This window comes from Gopherus evgoodei, chromosome 2 (genome assembly GCF_007399415.2).
Source record: "Gopherus evgoodei ecotype Sinaloan lineage chromosome 2, rGopEvg1_v1.p, whole genome shotgun sequence".
NCBI classification, from domain to species: Eukaryota; Metazoa; Chordata; order Testudines; family Testudinidae; genus Gopherus; species Gopherus evgoodei.
The window spans coordinates 253,324,677-253,346,472 of record NC_044323.1 but is presented as its reverse complement, the minus strand read 5'-3'; the positions used below and the strand labels follow the sequence as shown (position 1 = coordinate 253,346,472).

The window sequence follows — 21,796 nt, the reverse complement described above, 5'->3', positions numbered from 1 at the left end:
GCAGGAAACTCTGCAAACTCTACCCCCTCTTCCTGCATCCATCACTCCACTGCTGCAGGGGGAGGGATCCATGTACAGGCAGCTGCTCCCCCATCCACCCAACCCCCATGCATCCAGACCCCTTCACCCCCCCCACAATGAGCCCCCCTGCCCACGCACCTGGACCACCCCACCAAGCCACCCACACCCAAATCCCCACTCCATCCCACCAAGCCCCACTCCCCCAGCACCTGTACTCCCCTGCCAAGCTCTATCCCTCCCACACCCACCTGCTGAGCCTCAACCCCCTTCACCTGGACTCCCCTGCAGAGTCCCATTACCATTGCACCCAGAACCCCCCAACAAGGCCCTGTGCACACAGATTGCCTCCCACAGAACCCTCTCAGCCCACACCTGGATCCTCCAAACTAAGTCCCTCCACACTTGCATCCTGCCTTGCTGATCATACCCACCCACACCTGGTGAACCTGGCACAGAGGGGCAGGGCCCTGGGGTGTTTCTGGGGCAGGCCTAGTCCTTGCACTGTGCCAGGGGTGGGTACAGCCTCACCACTGAGTCTGTGTCCCAGGGGTAGAGGGGAGCTGCACGATGATCTCCGACCTCTATGCAGCCAGTGGACTGTGCTCCCCATGGCTATGCTAGAGGCTCCACATTTATTTGATAAATAAAATTTGCAGAATTTTAAAATATTGTGTGTTGAATATTTTTTTGTGCAGAATTTTTAGTTTTTGGTACAGAATGCCCTCAGGAGTACTCTCATCCTCTTCTACATTCTAAATCCCAACACCAGAAAAAAACTTGGGAGTTCCACAGTATTGACTTATACCAGTGCATCAGATATTTGTGCATATTAGACACATTCATTTCCTTATTTCAGATTGAGTATGGTCCATTGGATGTCATTCATAATAGAAAAGGTGCATGCCTCAAGTTTAATAGAGAACAGTTTGAGCTTGATAGTTGGTGTTACCCTCCTCTTTCTTCGTGCCTGGTCATATCCAGGCTCACCCCTCTACCATCCATGAAGATTAATAGGAAGATCAATACAGGATACACAGTAATAATATGTACAGGAGAGACACAAGCTTCAGGGTAGCTAGGATCAGAATTAAAGACAGCAATATAGTCTAGTAGCCAAGGCCCAGTGCTGTGAGTTAAGATCTGCATTCTCAAACTGGCTCTAACTTGGTGTATTACCATGGCAAAGAAGTCACAGCACTCCTGTTTTCCTACCCAACCTTTTGTCTACCTTGTCAATTTAGAATAAGATTTGCAGAGCAGGGACTGTCTCACTACACAGTGTTGTACAAAGCCTTACAGAATGTAGCTTCAATTCTGGTAGTACTATAATGGGTTAGAACTCTCTCCTGTAGCCAGGCTTTTAGGGGAAGAAAGGCAAAATAATGTTCCTTGTGTGCTGCAGAACAAAGTGTTACCTTATACCAAGTGATGTCTGTATAACTGATTTTTTTTTATTGAAGTCTATTAGAAGACTGTTGTAGATTATGTCATATGGCATTCAACAAGTACAGTTTACTGCTTCAATTCACTGCATACATTTTGAATAAATCTCCAGCCCCTATATAAATACTGGTTCATTTGATCCTGTATGAAAGTTTTTTTTTTTTAATAACTGAATATTGTACAGAGGATCAGTGTTAATTTGTTAAACCTAGGATTGTACCAAACCCCTATTGAGAGCCATACATTAAACATTTCAATATATGTATTATGTTTAACAGTAGAAAAGTGTAATGAAGTCTAAATAATGTAACAGCTTAAATACATTTTGTAAGGGAACGAAAGACAGCATAAGGGAGGACAAAAGAACATACTGACCTCTCTAATGACATTTAGTCATTAATATGCAACATACAAAGCCAATGATGACTAACAACCAACACTTGTTTAGGACATTATAATTTGTTCTCTCCTCCTCCAAGGTCCAGTTTGTCATTCACATTCCAGACAACATCCTCAATTTGGGGTGGGACAGGGAGGAAGGAAATGAAGCAAGCTCTGCTGTAAAGATCAAGTTTCTTCTACCCACAGAGGGAAGACCAGCATATTTTGTTAAGGCTGCAGGCAGTTAAGACTGCACAGCATTTATACAATGAAAATAGTGTGTACTATAAACAAGTTCAGTGGTTGTAGTAATCTTACTTGGTAGTATTAATGTTTATTGGAAAACTTAATGACCAACCAAGACAGGAAACTATGTTTTTACAACATATATAATATTAATTGGACTCAGAAGATTCCTTAAGTTAGTTAGTTATAATGGAGAACTCCAAATGGGAGTTAAATACCTTCCTGACTTTTTTTTATAATTATAATGCAACATAGAAGATACTGAACATGGTGACCTAAAACTGCTCCAGGGCCTCTAGAAACAAGATCACAACTAATTACTAGGAGAACACATGTAATCAAGAAGGTTTCTACAATAAGAGCCAGAATGATAAGTTATTCAATTCAAGGAATACCACTAAGTGTATAAAGGGCCACTGATGCTATTTGAGTTGAGAAAGCCCCCAGTTTCATATTATGCTTATTTAGATATAAAAAGTTAAAGAGGGACTGAAAATGTGATATGATGACCTCTATGCCAACTTTAGTAATGTGTTCAGTAGTTACAGTTGTATAAAATTTAGTCTGAAATACCACATCATCTCCTTTTAACTTTGCAATTCAGTCATTACAATACAGAGAAACATTTAAGAGACTTTCTTCTATCAAGAAATTGTGGATGCAAGAGAACATGCATTCACTGATTGAGTTCTTTCAAAGGATTTACAGTAATTGATGTTGTAATGCCAAGAAAGCAACTATAGTTATGCATACAACATGCAGGCCAGTTAGTTTTCTCTATTAGTACACCTATTTAAAAGCTTTTTTAATCTTTATGTTTTCAATTTACTAACCTATACAAAACATGAGTGAATGTCCCCTGATGTTGATATTTAAATAATCCAGTACATGTGACCCAACTGAAACTACCACAACAGAAGTTAACGAGTGCCAATTTACTGAGCCACCAAATAGCTAACAGTGATTTTCTAGTCTCTTCAGAGGTTCATATTAGAATTCATCATGTGATTAGAGGAGATTTTTGGTACCAGACAGTAGTATTGCCTGCCAAGGATGTGACCTTTTGAACAGGCATCACAGTTTTGACTGAAAATACTTTCACGTTTTGCAAAAGGCAGAGTTATAGTTTCATTCTGCAAGCTGAAGTCTTCCATAATGGAATTTTCTTATGCAGTTGATTTTTCAGTGATGACAGAAAGATATTATTGCCCTTAAAGTTGTGCAAAAAAATCCCCCCCCCAAAAGCAGAAGACTGTCAACATGAGGGAATTTAAGACTGCATTTGTATAAGTTACTATGAGATCCCAATATGCTTAACCAAGTTATCTTAAGTTCTGGTTGATTATGGCTTACAGAGTTGCATTTGAAAGTTAAAAAAACACATATTATATTTGCTTAGAATGTTAAGTGAAGAATGACATTGTCTAAGCAAAATTGGGAAAACTCAAGGATAAGAGTTTATCAAGTTAGTTTCCTATTACTTAAAGCACCTTCCTTCCCCTAGGGAGAAAAAAAGTCAAAAACACCACACATACATGCAGAATAACTGTATCTACTTTGCAGACAAAAATTCATTCTTTATAAGTTCTGATATTCAGCAAGATTCCAATCTATCTAGTAAGATAGCCATATAGATATTTACAAGCAGGCTTTGTTTCATGACTAGTCAAAACAATCTATCCCTCCCTCTCACCTACCCCTACGAAACCCAAAATATTGTTCTAGCAGCATTCATTGATTCAATAGTGCAAACTTGTTTCAAGTCCCTCTTTCCATGTTGTGCCATCTTCTTGGAAGACTTAGTTCAATAGCACTTTCCACAGTTAATAAAACTTTGGGCAATGGAGGGAGAAATGTACTTGCACACATTTTAATTCCTATAAGCAGACACTCTGGTTTGCTCACCAAAGTATATTTTCATCTTCTGATCAGACTAGTCATTGTTATGACAACTTTGGTAAATTGTACATCCATTTAAAATTCAGAAATCCTCATTTTGACATGCACCTACAATATGAGAGTTGAACTGCACCACAATAATTGTAATGTCATCTCTGTACATCCTAGCCAACTCTTCAGGAAGACTAAGCATCTTGGACAGCCGTTCATGATCGACAGCACCAAACTCATTATTCCCCACTGCATGACGTATCAGATGAGTTGCTGCATTCTGATCTTTAAATACGGAGGAGATTCTGGCTCTCCTTTCTGTTAGAAGACCGTGCATCTGTCCCAGAGTTACCTTATAACCACCAACAGCTATTGGCTGTTGGTGGTGAACTCCAGTGAGATACTCTCCTACAATTCTAACCACATCCTGCCTATGCATGGTCTCCCACAGGCCATCTGTAGCCAACACCAGGAATTTATCCTGAGGCCTTAGTTTGTGATGTATGACCTCTGGCTCAGCTGTGAGATATGGAGGAGTGTGATAGTTAGGAGGGATAAACTTGGTGTACTCATTGTCATTCAACTGATCTGGTCCCGATTCTATAACTCTCTTCTGAAGTTCAATGCTCCATTTGAACTTCACATCACCAAAAGCTCTGAAAGGCATCAATAAGCCTAATAGCCTATCTTGTTTCACAACACTTTTCTCTTCAGACTTTGGATGCTCCAGTTTTACTCGTTCTATTTCACTTTCATTCTGTGCATTATGATCATAGGACAGAGTGACTGCAGACCAAGATCCATCTTCTTCTTGAACACCAAGCATTGCCCTGCTGTCACCAGTATTAGCAATATGCAAATCAACACCATCTACGTGAGCCACGCAGGCGGTTGCTCCTGAAAAGGCCACTCGCAGTACCAAGTAATTGAGAAAAGAGTTTGGATCTCCCACTTGAGCTTCTAATGAAATATCATTATCAAGCCTCTTGAAAGCATTAATTAAAGCCTCTTTTACATCAGTAGTCTCTCCAGTGTTGAGGTCTATGAGCTCCTGCCAGTAAGTTCTTAAACTATTGAAATACAGTTTGGAAGCTTCCTTACTAAAATAATCATTGGGATGCTTGTGCCACTGTAGGATGGGCAACAGGGCACGGCCACTCTCCACTGCATTTTCTATTTCAAGTAGAGTCTCATGAGGTAACAAAGAGACAGCAATGTAGTAGAAGAGTCTTTCACTGACAGCCTGAGAACAAGCACAACCTGCATGGCCATCAAATACACCTAGAAGCATTCCTCTTGTTTGTAAGCATGTCGCCGCACTCCTCCGGTCTTCTATTGGAGCGTTAGCAGGCAACTGGTTGCTATCAAAGCCAAGAATAGAACTTACATTTTTGCCATCAAATTCTGGGACTTTAAAGCTGTATTCATTTGCCTTCAGAATGCTGTTGACTTGTGGAGGAGTGAGGTAAAATCTCTGTGGTGTGGAAACATAGCTCCTTGCATGGATAAACTGATGAAAATTCTCTTTTGGACAGAGCGTTGCAAGTTTCTTCTGAGGTGCACATCTCAAATGATTGTGCGCCAAATGAGGTGACAAACAACAAAGATGTTTGTGATGGCAGTAGCACACTGTATTGTATATCCTGCCAATCTCACAGTTACGAATCAATGGAAACAGTTGAGTTGGTGCTGGCATGGCATCAGAGAATAATGGCAGTCTGGAGCTTCTGACAGGAATTGCTGAAAGACAAGAGGGAAAAACAACACACTACTAGGTTTAGTGAAGCAGTTATCTTTAGCATAGATTTGTATAATAGAAAGCTTAGCTAGAGAACAAAATAAGTTTGTGTTTCAAGACAGTGAAGAAAATTGTAATGTTGATGAAATTGTACACCCGGAGACCTTTTAGGGAAGGGGAAGAGGGAAAGACAGTGTAAAAAAATGCTTGCAGAAGTGTATCATCTGGTTCAGGAGCAATGTGAACTATACTGTACTTAAATATTTGATTTAGATATTTTTGTCTTCGGTACCAGACAAGATAGGAAGTTAAATGAGTACCATCCTTGTATGGTTAGGAGAGTTGCCAAAATAAATTCACAAAGAAATTGGAGGCTAGCAAGCCAATCCTTAGAAGTCTGCTTTCATTTCCCAGTCTCATTTCCTGGGCCACCAGGAGCCAGAGGATGCTGTGAAGGGAGCAAAATTCATCCCAAGTTAGAAGTGCTGAGGTGAGAAGAGTGCCTCAATGCTGGCAGATACAAGGAGCAGCTCTGAAATTCGTCAAACTGCTCTGCAATTTGGAATAAGGAGGGCACAAATAGCAGTGCACACCCAAGTGCTGTGCTTTAACTCATTCATGTGGATGCTGCAGGTGCAAACTGAATCTATGAGTCCCAAGTCCACACTAAGTAGTCCTCTTTGAAGTTTCTACAGAAATAGAATTAAGTCTTGAGAACATTAACTAAAGCCTCTTCTACATAGGAAGCCTCTCCAGTGTTGAGGCTCCTGCCAGTAAATTCTTAAACTGTTTAGATTAGTTTGGAAGCTTCCTTACTAAAATAATTATTGGACTTTGAAGGGAACATTAGTGCAAATGTGAGACCTTTAGGTTTATCCCCACAATGTCCACATGGGAGAGTTACAGAGCAAACACAGGCCACATCCACACTACTCGCCAGATCAGCGGGTAGTAATCAATCTATCGGGGATCGATTTTTCGTGTCTCGTCTAGATGCAATAAATCAGTCCCCGAATAGATGCCCATACTCCACCTCAGCAGGAGTAAGCAGAGTCAACGGGGAAGCTGTGGCAGTCGACTTGCTGCCATGAGGACGGCCAGGTAAGTTGAACTAAAATACTTAGACTTCAGCTATGCTATTTGCGTAGCTGAAGTTTAAGTATCTTAGATAGATTTCCCCTCACACACACACTTCCCCAGTGTAGACCCGCCCTTAGGCGCACACTGTGGGGCAGTACGGTAACTCCTCCCTTAAACATGTCCCAGTTATCATTGTTTCGTTACTGATCAATTAGGGAACATGCTCGTTTAAAGTTGTGCAATGCTCTACCGTCATTTGGCAGCCACCTGCTTTGTCCACTGCTTGCAGAAAGGGCAACCCACTGCAGCTAGCTAGTGGGGGCTTAGAACCAGGGTGGACTGGCAGCTCTCCCATCAGCTCCCCACTCCCTTAAGTTCCCTGTGCAGCAGATGCCCAGCAGGCTAGCAACTGCAGCTGTCCCTCCCCCACTGCCATGTGCTGCTCCCGCCCTCTGCCTTAGAGCTGCTCCCCAAGACTCCTGCTTGTTGTGTGGGGGGGAGGGGCAAGAGGGGGGCTAATGTCAGAGTGTCCCTCTCCCCCCTGCTCCTGCACCCCGCTTACCCCATCTTCCATAGAGCAGGGGGACACAGGACAGGGCTTGGGGGGGAGGGAGCTTGCTGGCAGCAGTTGTGTCTCAGCAAGCTGATCTAATTAACAAGTCAGTGTACTTAAAGGGGAAATGCGCATCTCTTGCTCAGGTGTGTCTCTCTGTCTGCGGATGCTGTCTCCCCTCCCTCCATTCCTGCTGCCTTTTAGAGTGAGAGAGTTAACCCTTCAGGGCTCAACCAATTGCTAGTTCATCATTTTGCAGTAAGGCATTCCCTAGGAAATATCCCACCCTCTGACTCCACCTCAACCAAGCTTCACAATCATCATCACTGTGTACTAGTATTAAATTGTTTGTTTAAAACTTATACTCTGTGTGTTATTAGATTATATATCCTAACCTTCTCATTTACATTAATTCTTATGGGGAAATTGGATTTGCTTAAAGTCACATTTTTCAGGAACATAACTACAACGTTAAGTGAGGAGTTACTGTATAGACGTAGTCCCCTGTCTAAATTAGACCTTCTAGAGAAGCCTACACAAAGTTATGTGCACTGACAGTTCTATTAACTTTAGGAATGCCCCCTTAAATTGAGAGTTTGAAAACCAAGAAGATTATAGCATAAATGAGCCAAGAGATTCATACCTGTAAATTAGGTCTTATAATAATGGCCTTCTGTCTTACAGAAACAACTTGAGAGCACCTACATTTGCAATTAATAGAAACTATAGTTTGTTCCAGTGTCTTATTCTCAGGGGAAAAAAGTGTCCAGAATAAGATGTTAGTGTTTATAAAAAATAAAAAACAAAAAAACCCACCTCATTACAAAACTAGTCTCACTTATAAACTAAAAAGGGATTTTTTTTTTAGTTAAGGCTTTTATTTGTAAACTTTGTGCAAAGGGACAGGATGACAGATTTCAAATCCCCACCCTGAGATTAATAAAGTGGCTTCTTGCTAGAAAAGTTCAAGACAGGAGATCTACTACAAAGGAATCAAGAATCAAGCAAAAAGTATTCTACATAGCAACTGAATAGATTACTCAAGAACATCTCCCCTAAGAAGCAGCTAGATTGAAGATGCACTGACCACCACCACATCCCTCCAGATAATGGTCCCTGCTAAAGTCATACAATTAAACATCAGTAGATAAGAAGTAATGTTACTAATCAGAGTTGTGTGATGCAACTAACTTCAACAGTATTAAAGAATACATTTGCCCAGCTATAAAGGTAGTCACATAATGAATCAAGTATTTGTTGAATAAACTGACAGATACCAATGCCAATATAACATTTGGTGATTACAATTCAACCAGCTCTATTACTTCTCAGTTTCATTCTACTTTTTCTTTTTTCCTATAAGTTCACGGTATTCTTTTCTTCATGTGTTATCAGCACATTTCCTCTTCTTTCTCTCCCTCCACACTCTCCTCTCCTCCCATTTTCCCCTCAAAAAGTTCCCCTCTCTCTCTCTCTGTCTGTGTATTTTTAATGAAACACACACACACACGTCCTCTTTTTAGCTTCAGTCTCTCCCACCCATCCTGCTCCCAGCCATGTAGCTCCAAAGTTTTACCAGAGACCTAATACGCTGAAGACAATACCTCTTAGTAACAATAGGCTGCCACCCCAATCTTAAGTGAACGTGCAGCAGAGCAGCCAGGGCTCTCTCCAACCACAGACTACTTTGAAAAGGCAAGGTGATAAAATTCTTACCAGCATGCTGTCCCCAGACTCGGCTCAAGGGGACCATCATTTAGGTCAGCCTCCAACTAATAGACATCTGATAAATTTGAAGCTGCCCTCCCCCACAATCTTTAGAAGGGATAATATTCCCTGTCATTTTCTCATCTCTTGCCATGCAAAGTTGGTGTGAAGGTCTTCACTACACTACCCCTCCTTCAAATTTCTGTATACAGCTATGGTGGTGGTGTCTCAGATACTCTACTCCTTTTCTAATTCTGTTTTTGGACCTTCATCCACTGTGAACAGCTTTAGTGTCTGCCTCAGTGAAAACGGATTCAATTGTTGTCTGTTTCTATTGTACCTTATGGGGCTCCTAAAGCCAGCTGTGAAAATTCAAAAAACTGGTTACTTTTCATTTCTGCTGTTTCCAGCTTTCCCCAGCTTCAGCAGACATACTGAAACACACTTGTCTGTAGACTTAATAAAAAAGCACTGCACTGGTTTACACACAATTCATAACTGGACCATAACATGGTCTAGGTTGTTTATTTATTTATTTTTAAAATTAGAGTGAAAGCTTATAAACTTGTCAAAGTTGATGGCATTCACCCAAGAAAGCTTCAATTTGACCTGGGCAAGTAGGTTGGAAAGGACAGGCTAGAAAACACACACACACAAAGCAATCCATTACCACTTCGCTAGCTAACTCTAATAGTCCCTCCTACTACAGAAGTATGCAGAAAGTTCTACATACATATTACTTTTGAGAGTCATGTTCACGTAGCATCTTTTTTAGCAAGACAAAAAAGTCTCAATAGGTTCTTTAGGTATACTTATGGTCAGAAAGGTGGATATTGGGTGTTAAGTATTTGTTCTTCATCAGATGTTTAGTGCAAAATTTTATGATTGCTAATTTCAAAGTCAAATTGTGTTCAGCTTCACAAATCACCCTACTCTAGCAATTTTGTAGAAAGAACTCTGCTAAGTTTTTGTTGTTTGATCCATGATGAAGCAAAAATACAATAATGTTTTGCAGCAGTATTGGCTCTGCAGTGCCACCAGAGGTTAAGTTAGTGAAAACCTTATCTGTATCAGCTGAAAAACTCCACACACATCAACAACACAGGGAAAACATACAGAGAGAAGATGTGACATTAAAAGAGAAAAGCATTGAGAGAGCAGGCCCATGTTTTTCCTTTTTGTTTTTGTAACAGCAAACATACTTAAGCTTTTCCTTGCCTTGTAATGCTTTACAGCAGATCACACCTATACTGACATGTGCATGAGTAGCCTATTTTAATGTTAACATAATGAGCCAGGATTTATTAAAGCCAATGGGTAAGTGATGTCCTGAATTCATTGACAAGGTACAGAATTACTACAAGTCTGCTCAGTTATCCCTAGAAACACTGACACAAAGTATGGCCTCAGACCACAGCTACGCAGCCTACTTTCAGGATGCTCCACACCAAGTATTTTAAGAACCAAGTAGTGAAAATTTGGTACAAGACAAAGAAACAGGAAGAACTCAAAGGCAAAATTAGTTTGAAATATTACTAGTCAGCTTGTCAAGTGATTAGAGCCAAGCCTGCCTTAAAAGAGCATCCAGAGCTTAAATGGCCTGGAAATAACACTTTTCAGACCATAAATGCTTTATAAACATTATGTTTATAGCTATGCAAATTCTGGATTTTTTAATAGTGCTTATCACTACAGTAATAGGTATGAATATATAATTTTATAACTTTTTAAGGCACTGGAACGTTTTAGTCAATATACTAAAAGTCACCATATTTTGGTGCTATATAAAAAAAACTTGGTTCTTCCCTAAAAAGTACTAATGATTAATTAATTGCATCAGAAACCCCCATATCTTACGATATGAAACCAACCCCATGCCAGTTTCAAAATCCAGTCAAAGCTGTTACGGAAAACAAACAAATCAGTCTAGTCTATTGAGAAGGGAGGTTGGGGAGAGTGAGAACCATTAGGCAGAAGTTTTAGCTTGTCAGGTGTCAGCCCCCATTAAGAGCCAGCTAGCCCTTCTCTCGTGCAGGCAGTGGTTCTCAAACTTTTGTACTAGTGACCCTTTCACATACCAAACCCGTGTGTGTACCCACCTTTTAAATGAAAAACACTTCTTTACATACTTAACACCATTATAAATGCTGGAGGCAAAGTGGGGTTTGTGGTGGAGGCTGACAGCTCCAGACCCTCCATGTAATAATCGCATGCCCGGAGTGGTCCCAGACCCCAGTCTGAGAACCCCTATCCCTTCCATAACTCCCACCCGACCCCAGTCCCAGCTACTCAGCAAGGATGAGTGCGATACCTACCGATCCGCCTGGGCCCGGGACACACACACATTCTCCTGTCACAACAAGAAGCCGCCAACATCCACAAAGCAGCAGGAGCAGCCCAGGGAAAGCAAGGCAGAGAGGTTACCAAGGCGAGCGCGGAGAAAGGAGCAGCAGCCGCTCTCCAACGTTGAAGGGAGACAGGCGAGACACGCACAGGCGGTTTGTGCCGCCAGTGAGCAGCCTTAGCAGCAGCAGCCGCACATCCTTGAGAATGAAGCGCGAATAACCGTACAGCAGCCCCCGCACATCAGCCTCCCCCGCCGCACCGGGAGGCAGCGCGCGTCGCCCCGCCACCCACCACGACGGCACCCGTCCCCGTCACACACACCCCGCCCCCGCCCGGCTCCGGACGAGCGGCACAGCGGAGTGACGCAGCCTCCCCCCGGCCCGGTCACTCGCGCAGCCCGCCGCACGCCCTGGCCCTGGCCTGTGTGGACACGCACCTGGCCAGCTCTGGGGACCCTTCCCGCGCTGCCTACGCGCCCATGAGCGGGAAGGGGGATGGCGCGGAGCCGCCGAACCGGCGCGCCCCGCTCCCGGCTGCTCCGCGCACTCAAACGGCAGCGACCGAAGAACGCCCCGCAGGCGGCTGTGATGACGCGCCGCGAATTATAACCCCTGCTGCTAGGGCCCGGCCGCCCATTGGCTGTGGGGGGAAGGGACCACGTGACGCGGGAGGTGCGGAGGCCCGGACTCACCGGCGGTGCCGCGAAGCGGTCCCGGCGCAGCAGCCCGTCCCCTCCGAGCGTGACCCGGCCAGAGCGCGCGGGGCCGGCGCGAAGTGGGAGGGGCGCCCACAGCTCTGCCCCCTTTGAGGCGTGCGCCCGCCGCGCGAGAGCCAGGTCCCTCCCCCTGAGCCGCCGCCTAACGGGAGATGGGGTTGCCTCGCCTCAGCCGCCCGACCTCTCGGCAAGGGTAACAGCTGGGCCGGGCGAGCCGTAGCGCCTCGACTCGCTGCCTGCGGGAAAATCCCCCCTTCCCCAGACCCCTTTTCCTCGCACGCCTGCCGGAGTCCCGCCGAGGCGCAGCCCTGCAGCAACGTCCCTCCCCGCGGGCACAGGCGCAGAGAGCCCGAGCCTCTCCCGCTGGGACCCTCGGAGCCTGCCCGCTCTCCTTCCTCAGCTTGGGGCAAACGCAGCCTTGCCGCCCCCTGCTTTCAGCCGGGGGGAGGGGGTTCTTGCAGTGCTCCCCCAGCCTAGCCATTTTCTTCTGGCCATTTATGGTACTAGCGATTTGGCTGCAAAAATGAGCTACTCGTAAAGCAGCATTGAACATCTGCCCTTCCGTGGGCCCTATTGTACTGGCCTATTTTTAAATACCACCTTGCTGAAAATCATCAGAAGGTACCTCCTGGGCTGGGCAGCAGACTGGAAAACTAGAGCGTATTGCAAATTAGAGAAAACTCCTCTTCCTGGAGTTTGCACTTCTGGGTTATGGACTGGCCTCAGACTTACTGCTGTAGTCTTCTTACATGTGTCTAAACCACTGTGCTCTTCCACAAGCTGCTAACGCCCTCGCAACAGTCAGCTAAAGTGCAGAAGCTTGGGGGGCGGGAGGGGTTGTGTTTTTTCCCTCTTCAAAGATTTTATGCATAAGGACAGAAAGGGAGAAAAATGCTTTCCCATCAGCTTTCCCCCTCTTTGTACAACGTTCCAATTTAATCAAATCTATTCGGAAGTAAATTTTGAGTTTACAGAATTAGAGATGGTATCTTTGAACAATAGATGTGTAAAATTAGGGTGGGCAGACAGTAGGAGGATCGCCTCTGGGATTTCTACCAGCCACAAAAATGGGTCATGTGAATAAGACTGAAAAGTTAAAGCTAAGGAAATGTCTGGCTGTGTCTATTTGCTTGCTAATGTGAAAGTGTCCACGTGGAAAAATCTCAGGAAACAAAATTATTTTCTCAGCCCTGGAAGCTACTCCTCTTGATGTGATTGAGGAACAGAGGGGAAGGTATGGGGAACTTTACTTGAAGCATTACCATTACTGCAGCTGTCCTTGAGGGGAAAGCAGGTGTACTGTTTGCGAATTATAAATTAATTTTAAAATTTTACAGTGCAATTTTCCTGTGGTGTTCACAAAATAGTTTTTTAATGGGAAAAAAGTATTAATGCTCACCGTAACATCACAGCAGACTATTGGAGCTGCACTATAAAGCTTGGATATTCTGTCTTTTTACTTAGCTTATTCTTGTTTTGTCCTCAGTCAGGACCAGAGACTTTTAAATACTTAACATGAGCAAAGCTTTTGTTGACTTGCTTACCTCTATACATATACACAGTCTTTTCATTGTCTCCACCCATTCCTATCTTTAGGCTGGCAGAATGGCCACTCACAAGTTTGAACCTTTGCTCTGGAATACTCTGGATGCATTTAAATAACTAGACTATGCAATGTTGGAAGTAACATTCTTTTTGCAAATGAAGTGCCTCTATGATAAAATTAAAACATTGGCACTACCTGCATTTTTATCCTTCCTTGTATCTGTTAGTATATTAACATTTGTGAAGTGAAAGCAGTAAATTAAATGACAGGTTGTATTACTTAAGTCCCTTTGAGATGTCAGAATGTATGTACTTGGAAACTACTGCTCACTAACACTTTGTATGAAGGTCAAATAGTAGAATATAATGGAAAAATCCTTAAAAATACTGCAATTGTCCAAAATATTACAGTTTAAAACAGTAATATTGTGGTGTGCTGGGTGATGGTGGCATAGTATCTATGTAGGAATTTATGCCATGTCCATCACTGTGGTATTATTGGATTGTATGTTTTTAAAAGCACATTTACTGATTAACAGATGACCTTTAAGGTGAAGATTATTATAGGAAACATATATGAATAACCTAGCTATGTCTGATAAACACCTCTGTACGTGAAGGATTTCATCAAAGAGCATAGAAGATGAATCATTTATATTATTTCTTTGTAGCACATAGATAAAAGTAGATTAGCAAAGTGTGCTATGACTATGAGGGATCAGAACTGATAAGTAGTATATAGGCAGGCGCAATCAAGACATTAATTTCCCCCCATCAATGTGTGAAAAGATGAGAGAATGGAGTCAGACTGCCTCTGAGTGTACTTGATTGATGATGATAACTACATTCTTTATGGGCATGCAGGAATGGGTTAGTATAAAATCACCACTGATCTCATGCTATACATGGATGGAAGCATGAATTTTGATCATGTAATGCCCAGCGGGAATTAGTTACTGAATAGTTCATTGCTGCTTCGGCAACTCAGACAGCCAGTATCTGATAAATCCTTTGAGATACAAGAAGCATCCAAAAATCATAGCTAGTAGCCACAGAGCAACTTTGCAGCAGCAATGGTCCAGTTGTCATTCTAAAATGTTCAAGGTAGGAGCCACCATCGTGTTAGAGGTAGAAATGGGCCAAAATAAGAGTTTCTGTATTTCAGTATGTTCGTAAATCTCCAAGTCCGTTCCACCACAAATTGGAATATGAGAGGGGCAGTCTTGCCCAGTTCACAGTGGCAAGGTAGTTTGCTTCCGGCTGTAAAATTGGCCCACCAGCACAGAAGAAGGTAAAGAGAGCCTTTGGGCCCAGCTAGCCCCTGCCTGTCATAGCAGCAGCAACTGCCAGGCCTGGCGGGGAGAGAAAAGATGGGAGCCTGGTTCAGTTTGTGGCTGACTTGTCAAGAGGCAGGAACTAGCTGCTTTCCTACCAGAGGGAAGGCTTGCTAGCCTGCCAGCAGAGGCAGCCACTAGGAACCAAGGATTGTCTTTCTAGCCAAAAGAGAAAGAGACCTAGAAACACCTGGCCTAAGGGGAACCTGGATGACCAAAGCATGGAAACCTTGTGGGAGTAATGACCCCACCAAATTTATGGCTGCCTTACCCAGAGGAACCTGGGACCACAGCAAGCCGCTGCCTAGGGTGCACAAGGAAGCACTACTAGAGACAAGCCAGGAACTTGGACTGTAGGGGTCATGCTGCAAACTGAAGGGGCAACAGTAGAAAGTAGCACAGTTTAGTGAACATAGACTCGCTGCTGTGAGCTCCCCAACTCAGGAATTGATTTACACAGGGCCCTGAGCTGGGGCCCAGTGGAGTAGGAGGGCCTGGGTTTCCCTACCCCTTGCGATAAAGACTGAAGCACCTTGAGCACAGAAGTAAGCGGCAAAAGGTCAAGCATTCCAACCAGTAGGCCAACTGGCCCTTCAAGCCCTCTATTACAGAGGTATATAATCATCAGCCCTCTCTAGCCATGTGGTAGTTGAAGTCTGATGGTGCCATTTGGGCTCATCGAAAACTGAAGGACTAGATGTTAAGAGATCCTGGCTCAAATTTCTCTGCCATTCTCCCTCTTTTGTAAGTAATGTACAGAAGCAGAGGCAACTTGTCAGTTGAATGACTCGTGTCAACGTCATACAGGAGATCAGACTGGTTAATCATAGTCCTCTTGAACTCTGTGAATTAGCAGAACTGATATTAATTAATTGTCAGTTTGGGGAATGTGGAGCTCTTGCAGCCTTGGACTTAGTCAAATGGAAAATAACAATTAGCTGGGAGTACAGAGTGAGATTCTCTTCCTGACAACCGTACTTCAAATTTGAGGGTTATAGTTCTAGAGAAGCTATTTGAAAGGGGTTCTTGTCTCCACCTCTGAAGAAAATGATTCCTCCATAGTCTGCTCAGGAAAGATGAAGTACAAAATAAGAGATCATCACATATAGCACTTTCACGCTTCAGATCACTTACAGCCATTAATTCTTTTTTTCATAGTGCCCTGTGAAGTAGCAAGATCAATATTATCTAAAGCTGATCAGGAAATTGTTGATGAATTATTATTTTTTTTCAGAAAATGCCACAAGTTTGATTAAGGCTTTTCAGGTCCAGAATGCAATTTCTGGTCAAACTTAGGGAGAGAATGCCACCCCCAAATAACCAAAAGTTCAGTGGTTAGGGAACTCACCTGGTATGCGGGAGACCCAGGTGAAAGGTCCTGCTGTTCTCAGTTCAGAGCTAGGATGTTAACTTGGGTCTATTGCATCCTGAGTGCCTAACCACCTGCCTTCAGCCTCTTGTTCTCTTTTAATCTCTCATATTGAAGCTGTTCCACTGTGTGTAAATAATTAAATATACATTGAGCTAGAGAGAGACCAACTCTAGAGCACTGACTCAGGCAGAACAGGGACTTGAATGTCAGTCGCCTACATGCAGCTGATTGCCTTATCCCCTGCACTATTGGCTGTTCTGGGACAGGAGCATGCTTACTCATTTTTTCTTGAAAGTCTCATTTTCACTCTGCATCAGAGTACACAAACTTTTAAACCTCAGCTTTTTTGTGCATAAAACAGAATTCATATTTTCTGGCCAGCCAGAAATGGGTGGGGAAATTAAGTCACTCCATCTCTCTCAATTCAAGGCCAAGGTGGATACTAGCATGAGCTGTCAGAGAAGTGACGAGTCTCTGGCTCCCGCTGTTGTGCTCAAACTACATATCTCGCTGAGAGCAAGATAGTAAGTGTCCAGATAGCAGTGCAGGTAAAGTGTGATGTAGACTGGAAAAGTTTGATAGTTAAGCTAGCAAGAGATAGAAAAGGATTTGACCATAACAGTCTAATATAAATTCTGCAAACAACAGATGACCTGTGGCCTTCAAATTCATGCTAGTTTATTGGTTTGCCAAGAATTGAGTTTCTCTATCTGAATGGAATATTAGATTTTCCCCTCTTTTGTATTCTGGCTGACCAAAACATTTTGATCTCTTTGAGCAATGCTCATTTTTGTAGGAAATGTGCCAAAGAATAAAAATATGTTGTTCTATGATTGGTTAGCATTTGATGTCACTTGCTGCTGGGGATGCAAGTTCCCAACACTTCTTATTACTTAAGACATGGAGCATCTAGCTGTTTCTCTGGATAAATGATTTATCATCCAAGTATACTTAAATACATCAGTTCCTTTCTATTGTGTCTGCAGCCAACAGTGGATTGATTCTGCAATGCAGAATTATAGGCAGTGATGCATTATTACAGCAGTCAGAGTGTTTCAGTATTCAACCCTGAAGCCTCTGACACAAATTTCCAGAAGAACTTTAGTGTAGCTCATCAACACATGTTTTCAGTCAGGTGTTTGTAATAAACTTCTGGTTTAAATATTCACATAATTTTACTGAAAGTAAGTTCAGGAACACTGAGTGATACTTCAACTGATTTTGCATCCCCTGCCTACTTAATATTGTTGCAATATCCATCTTTGCATAGTATAAGAGGCACAATGCTTAAAAATATGCCAACTTGCTCCTATGGCTTCCATGCCAAAAAGCAGAACAATCTACTATAAAATCTATCTCAAAGTTCTGTGCACAAACTGAACTTTTCTACTTAGCAGGCTGTCATACCAACTGACAGCCCAAAAATGGTCTCACGCAGAGGATCCATAAAATATTTTGTGGGGAATGGGAGTAGATGTCTGTGTGTGGCCTGAGGAAATATGGGAGAACAGGGCAAAGCCAAATACCTTGGCTACTATCCTGGAAAAAACAATGCATAAAGATGCAGTAGCACCTCCATATAGCATATTAATTAATATATGCAACCGTGCAACTAGGGCTGAGAGTCTTGCCCAGATAATATTCCTGGTTTTGGATGGGAAGGAAGGCCCTTTAGCTGCTGCATTTTTTTTTTAAATTGACAGATATATTGTATCTGTAGTTTGTCCTGTTGCCTTTTATATGATATAATCTTTCAAAAAAAGTTAACTTAATTTGCATCTACTACTAGCTACTATCCAAGGGAGGGATTTGTTTGCATTTTTCCTAAGGAAGATTAATATTATGCTTAGTAATAGACAAAATATGTTGTGTTTATCTAATCCTCCTAAGACTCTGAAAAACATCCAATATTTAATCATTGTGACAGAGATCCCTTAATGGTTCTCTACTTTGTCAACAGCTCATCTGGCCTCACATACTGACTGCACCTAACACTCTTGCTATAATCTGTATCTAAAAGGTATCGTGTAAGAAATAACTGGAAAATTAATAATTCATTGATCATTAGTATTCTTGTGTGATGTATATATGGGGTATGTACAAAGAGTTATGGATAGGTGCTAGACTTACAGTTTAGAATGTGTTTGGCAAGCAGTTCATAAACCCACTCTGCCCTAGACAATGGAATGTATTTGCTTGTCTGACTAGCTCGGTTGTCAGGCACAGACAATGAAGGCATATTTACATAAAATGTAAACAAAGCCATCAACCATGTGAGTAGGAAAGAGAACCTCAACTATAAAGATGGAGTCTGAACCTCAAATGATAAATAATTGAATTGATTGTATACAATATTACTGTATTATAACAGTGTATCATGCAGTCTTTTATGAAAGCTAATGACACTAATGGTGATTAATAGCATTGTAAAATGTATGTATTAACACTATATGAGGAATTATGGATACTTGCTGAAATTATATTTCGAAGTCTGTGACCAAACAAAGAGAGAAACGGGTTCTCACCCAGACACTATAAATTAAGTATTATGGAATCAATAGAAGCCCTATTCACATATGAACCAGCATTGAGATGAGATCCACAGGAAGGGAAGAACAGCATGAGGTCACTCTGCCTCTTGAAACTGAGTCAATGAACTCGGCGATATGAGGGGACCCAAAGATTTTGGTTATCTTTCATCTAGTAAGATGATGGAAGCCAGCACTGTGTACTGTTATGGAAGGTCCTGACTTTGACAAAGTCAGCCCTTTCTGGAAAGAAGAAAGATTTGTAAGAAATCAACCTTGAACAAAGACTGTAACTTGTTAAGTTCGTTCTTAGATATTAGAAAGCATATTTTATTTTTATTTGCTTGTATTTTTACTTTTATTTGCATTTTTGTCTTTACCCCTTGTACTTAAACTCCCTTAAAGCCCCCCTCTTTTTGATTAAATAGACTTGTTTTACTTTTCATCTAAACCCAACCCAGTGCTGTATTTGAATTTAAGCAATTGTTAATTCCAGTAGAAGTAATAAGCTGTGCATTGCTCTCCTGTAACTTTAACGCCCTGGTGGCCTTAAAGGCGAACATAGGAATGCAGCAGTCAGGACTGGCTCTAGGCACCGGCACCAGCAAAGCAAGCACAATTCCAGGGGCGGCATTCTGGCCATTCTTTTTTTTTTTCTTCACTTGGACAGCATTCCAAAACATCACTATCATTATCTTGTTATTTTAAAAATTGGATGGCTCAATTGGACATAATCTTTCATTTCTACTCCAGATCATTGTAATCAAGAGTTGTTACCATCTGGAAAGCTGTTTGGTGGCCGGTGTGGAGTGGTTTGTTGGTGTTAGTTTAGTTCCCTGTGGACAAGTTATACCTATTACAGACACCACCAACATAAACAGTACCACTATGGACTTGCCGCAAGGGCAATCTAAGGAATGAGAGCCAGAATGTATCTGGCTCTTATATCGGTCCACAAGGGGAAGAGATGAAGAAGCTACCTCAAAGTGGGAAAAGAAGAGGTGGCCGTGACCCCTCATCCTTGCATTGACCCAGAGAGCAGGATGAGTGCAGCTCAGTAGAATACCCTGTACTTAATGAAAAGGGATAGCAGTGGATGTCTTCTTGCCCCCATGGACTGGGGAGTTCAAGAAAGAATTTTTCTCCCACAAAATGTGTGTGGCTGCAATCCAGAGCTCTTTCTGAATGGGACAACTAAGGCCTAAATGAGCATGGAGACTGAAATATCCTCTCTGCTAGACCTGGTGCTCCCAGTCAGGCTAGAGGCACATTGGTGGGCAGTAAGAGGAGGCTCACATTAATGCTGCACTTTGATTTGTTCTATAAATAAACAAAGGATTTCAGCATTCAGGGGCTGAGCACTTTCAGCTTCTATTGAGTTGAATGTTAGGTGAGGGCATTCAGCACCTTGTGGGACTAGGACTCCGGGACTCACCAGTAAAATGCTGTCTGAGTCTTTTCTAATAGTATGTGTCATGGACTCACAGATCGTGCCCACTCGTGGCCCCATGCGGTCCATGGGGGGTGCCCCTTTCAGTGAGACAGCCCTTCTAGGGGGTCTACTCTCTCCCGGGGTCAGGCCCCTCCACCTCCTGGAGCCACACCTCTCTGAGCTTTAGCACACCTGTTTCTTGCAGTGGGCCCCCTCAGGGAGTCCACACGCTCTGCTCCCCCCCGCGCCTCCTCACCCCTGAAGGGGTTGATGCAACCCTGCCCTCTAGATCGGAGTGACTCTCAGCTAGCATAAAACAGGAGGGTTTATTGAGAGTTGAACACAGCACAGGAAACTTTCAGGGCCTCAGAACTGGCCTCTCTCAGCACAGCATACCCCAGTCCCCCTGCAGCCAGGTGGGCTCTGCCTGCTTCTCCTCTCCAGCCCAGAGCCCCCCCCTGCTTCCCAGCTGAGCCTCCGATATTCCAGCCCCAAGCCCTGCCTCCGTCCATTGTCTTCTCTCCAGGGAAACAGGGTTGTAAACAGGATGACTTGGGTCTCCTCTCCTTTCAGCCCTCCTCTGGTCCTCTCTGGCTGGAACGGGCTGGTCAAGTCACCAGGGTCTTCTCTTCGCAGCCCATTGTCCTCCCACTGGCCAGAACCACCTGTGATTCCTGAGCTGGGTCTCCAGGTCACCAATTGCTGGGGTCTCCATCCTCCAGGCCATTGGCCAGGGTCCCAAGTTCCCTCTCCGGTCCTCTGTAGCAACAAACTCCCTCTCCCCTCACCTCGTTAGACCAGTAACACCGGGGGACACTGAGTCCCACCCCCTCTGCATGCAACCCACTGGAAAACAAAGAAAAACCAAGAAACCCCCCCACTTCATCATAGTATGGTTTTGCAGTTCTTACTGAAATTACTAATACAGTTTCACTTGGCAAAGCCTTCCAGTTCACTTTGACCAGCTTCTTGATTTATGCAGCCCAACCCCCTTCTCTTTCCTGCTTCAAAACAATTCAAAAAAGCTGTATGTTCAGTGAAGCAGTATGGTCAGACACCCACTCTGTTTTCTACTGTATTGTACTGCATTATACCTGCTCATGCCTTTAGTCTATTAGCTGTTAGAGCTAAGGACTTTATTATTCATTTGGTACATTTAAGATGGTATATAGTTGATAATTTTGAATCCCATCAGAGTGATGATAGAAATGTGTTCGGCTAGCACTCTAACTTGCTGACATTAGCATGAACCAAAACTTTGTTCTAAAAGGGATTAAGGTTAAATGTGACATCCCACCATTGAAAACTCTACAAATCAAGTAAATAAGTTATGGGGCACCTCTTAACTACACCCTACTGTCAAATAGTCTGCTTCTACTTACACTAACAGACTCCACACTGTCACACAGAACTTTCTGTCTTCAGCTGATCTAGAAAGAGCCACATTAATTTCTTTCACAGTATA

General features: G+C 43.1%; 1 protein-coding gene across 5 annotated transcripts; it reads right to left on the bottom strand.

Moving 5' to 3' along the window:
* Window positions 1-1,452: 1,452 nt before the first annotated feature.
* Window positions 1,453-12,170, bottom strand: PDP1 (pyruvate dehyrogenase phosphatase catalytic subunit 1). 5 transcript variants are annotated; one of them, XM_030553475.1, is made up of 3 exons: window positions 12,097-12,114; window positions 11,375-11,409; window positions 1,453-5,721 (listed from the first exon to the last, which is right to left on the bottom strand). In XM_030553475.1, exons 2-3 carry the CDS (start codon window positions 11,403-11,405, stop codon window positions 4,073-4,075), a joined length of 1,680 nt encoding a protein of 559 aa, XP_030409335.1. In that variant the 5' UTR covers window positions 11,406-11,409; window positions 12,097-12,114; the 3' UTR covers window positions 1,453-4,072. The 5 variants fall into 5 exon arrangements, with proteins under 5 accessions (XP_030409335.1, XP_030409336.1, XP_030409338.1 ...); XM_030553476.1 differs by lacking the exon at window positions 11,375-11,409 and having other exon boundaries at window positions 12,097-12,170; XM_030553478.1 differs by lacking the exons at window positions 11,375-11,409; window positions 12,097-12,114 and adding an exon at window positions 11,842-12,005 and having other exon boundaries at window positions 1,453-5,749.
* Window positions 12,171-21,796: the final 9,626 nt, after the last annotated feature.

Excerpts from the sequence above, each read along its gene's own strand:
- PDP1 (XM_030553477.1), bottom strand. The coding sequence starts at position 11,435 with ATGTTGGCGGCTTCTTGTTGTGACAGGAGAATGTGTGTGTGTCCCGGG. Across the intron at positions 5,722-11,374 it reads TCCCGGGCCCAGGCGGATCG|CAATTCCTGTCAGAAGCTCC; the intron begins GTAGGTATCGCA and ends CTTGTCTTTCAG.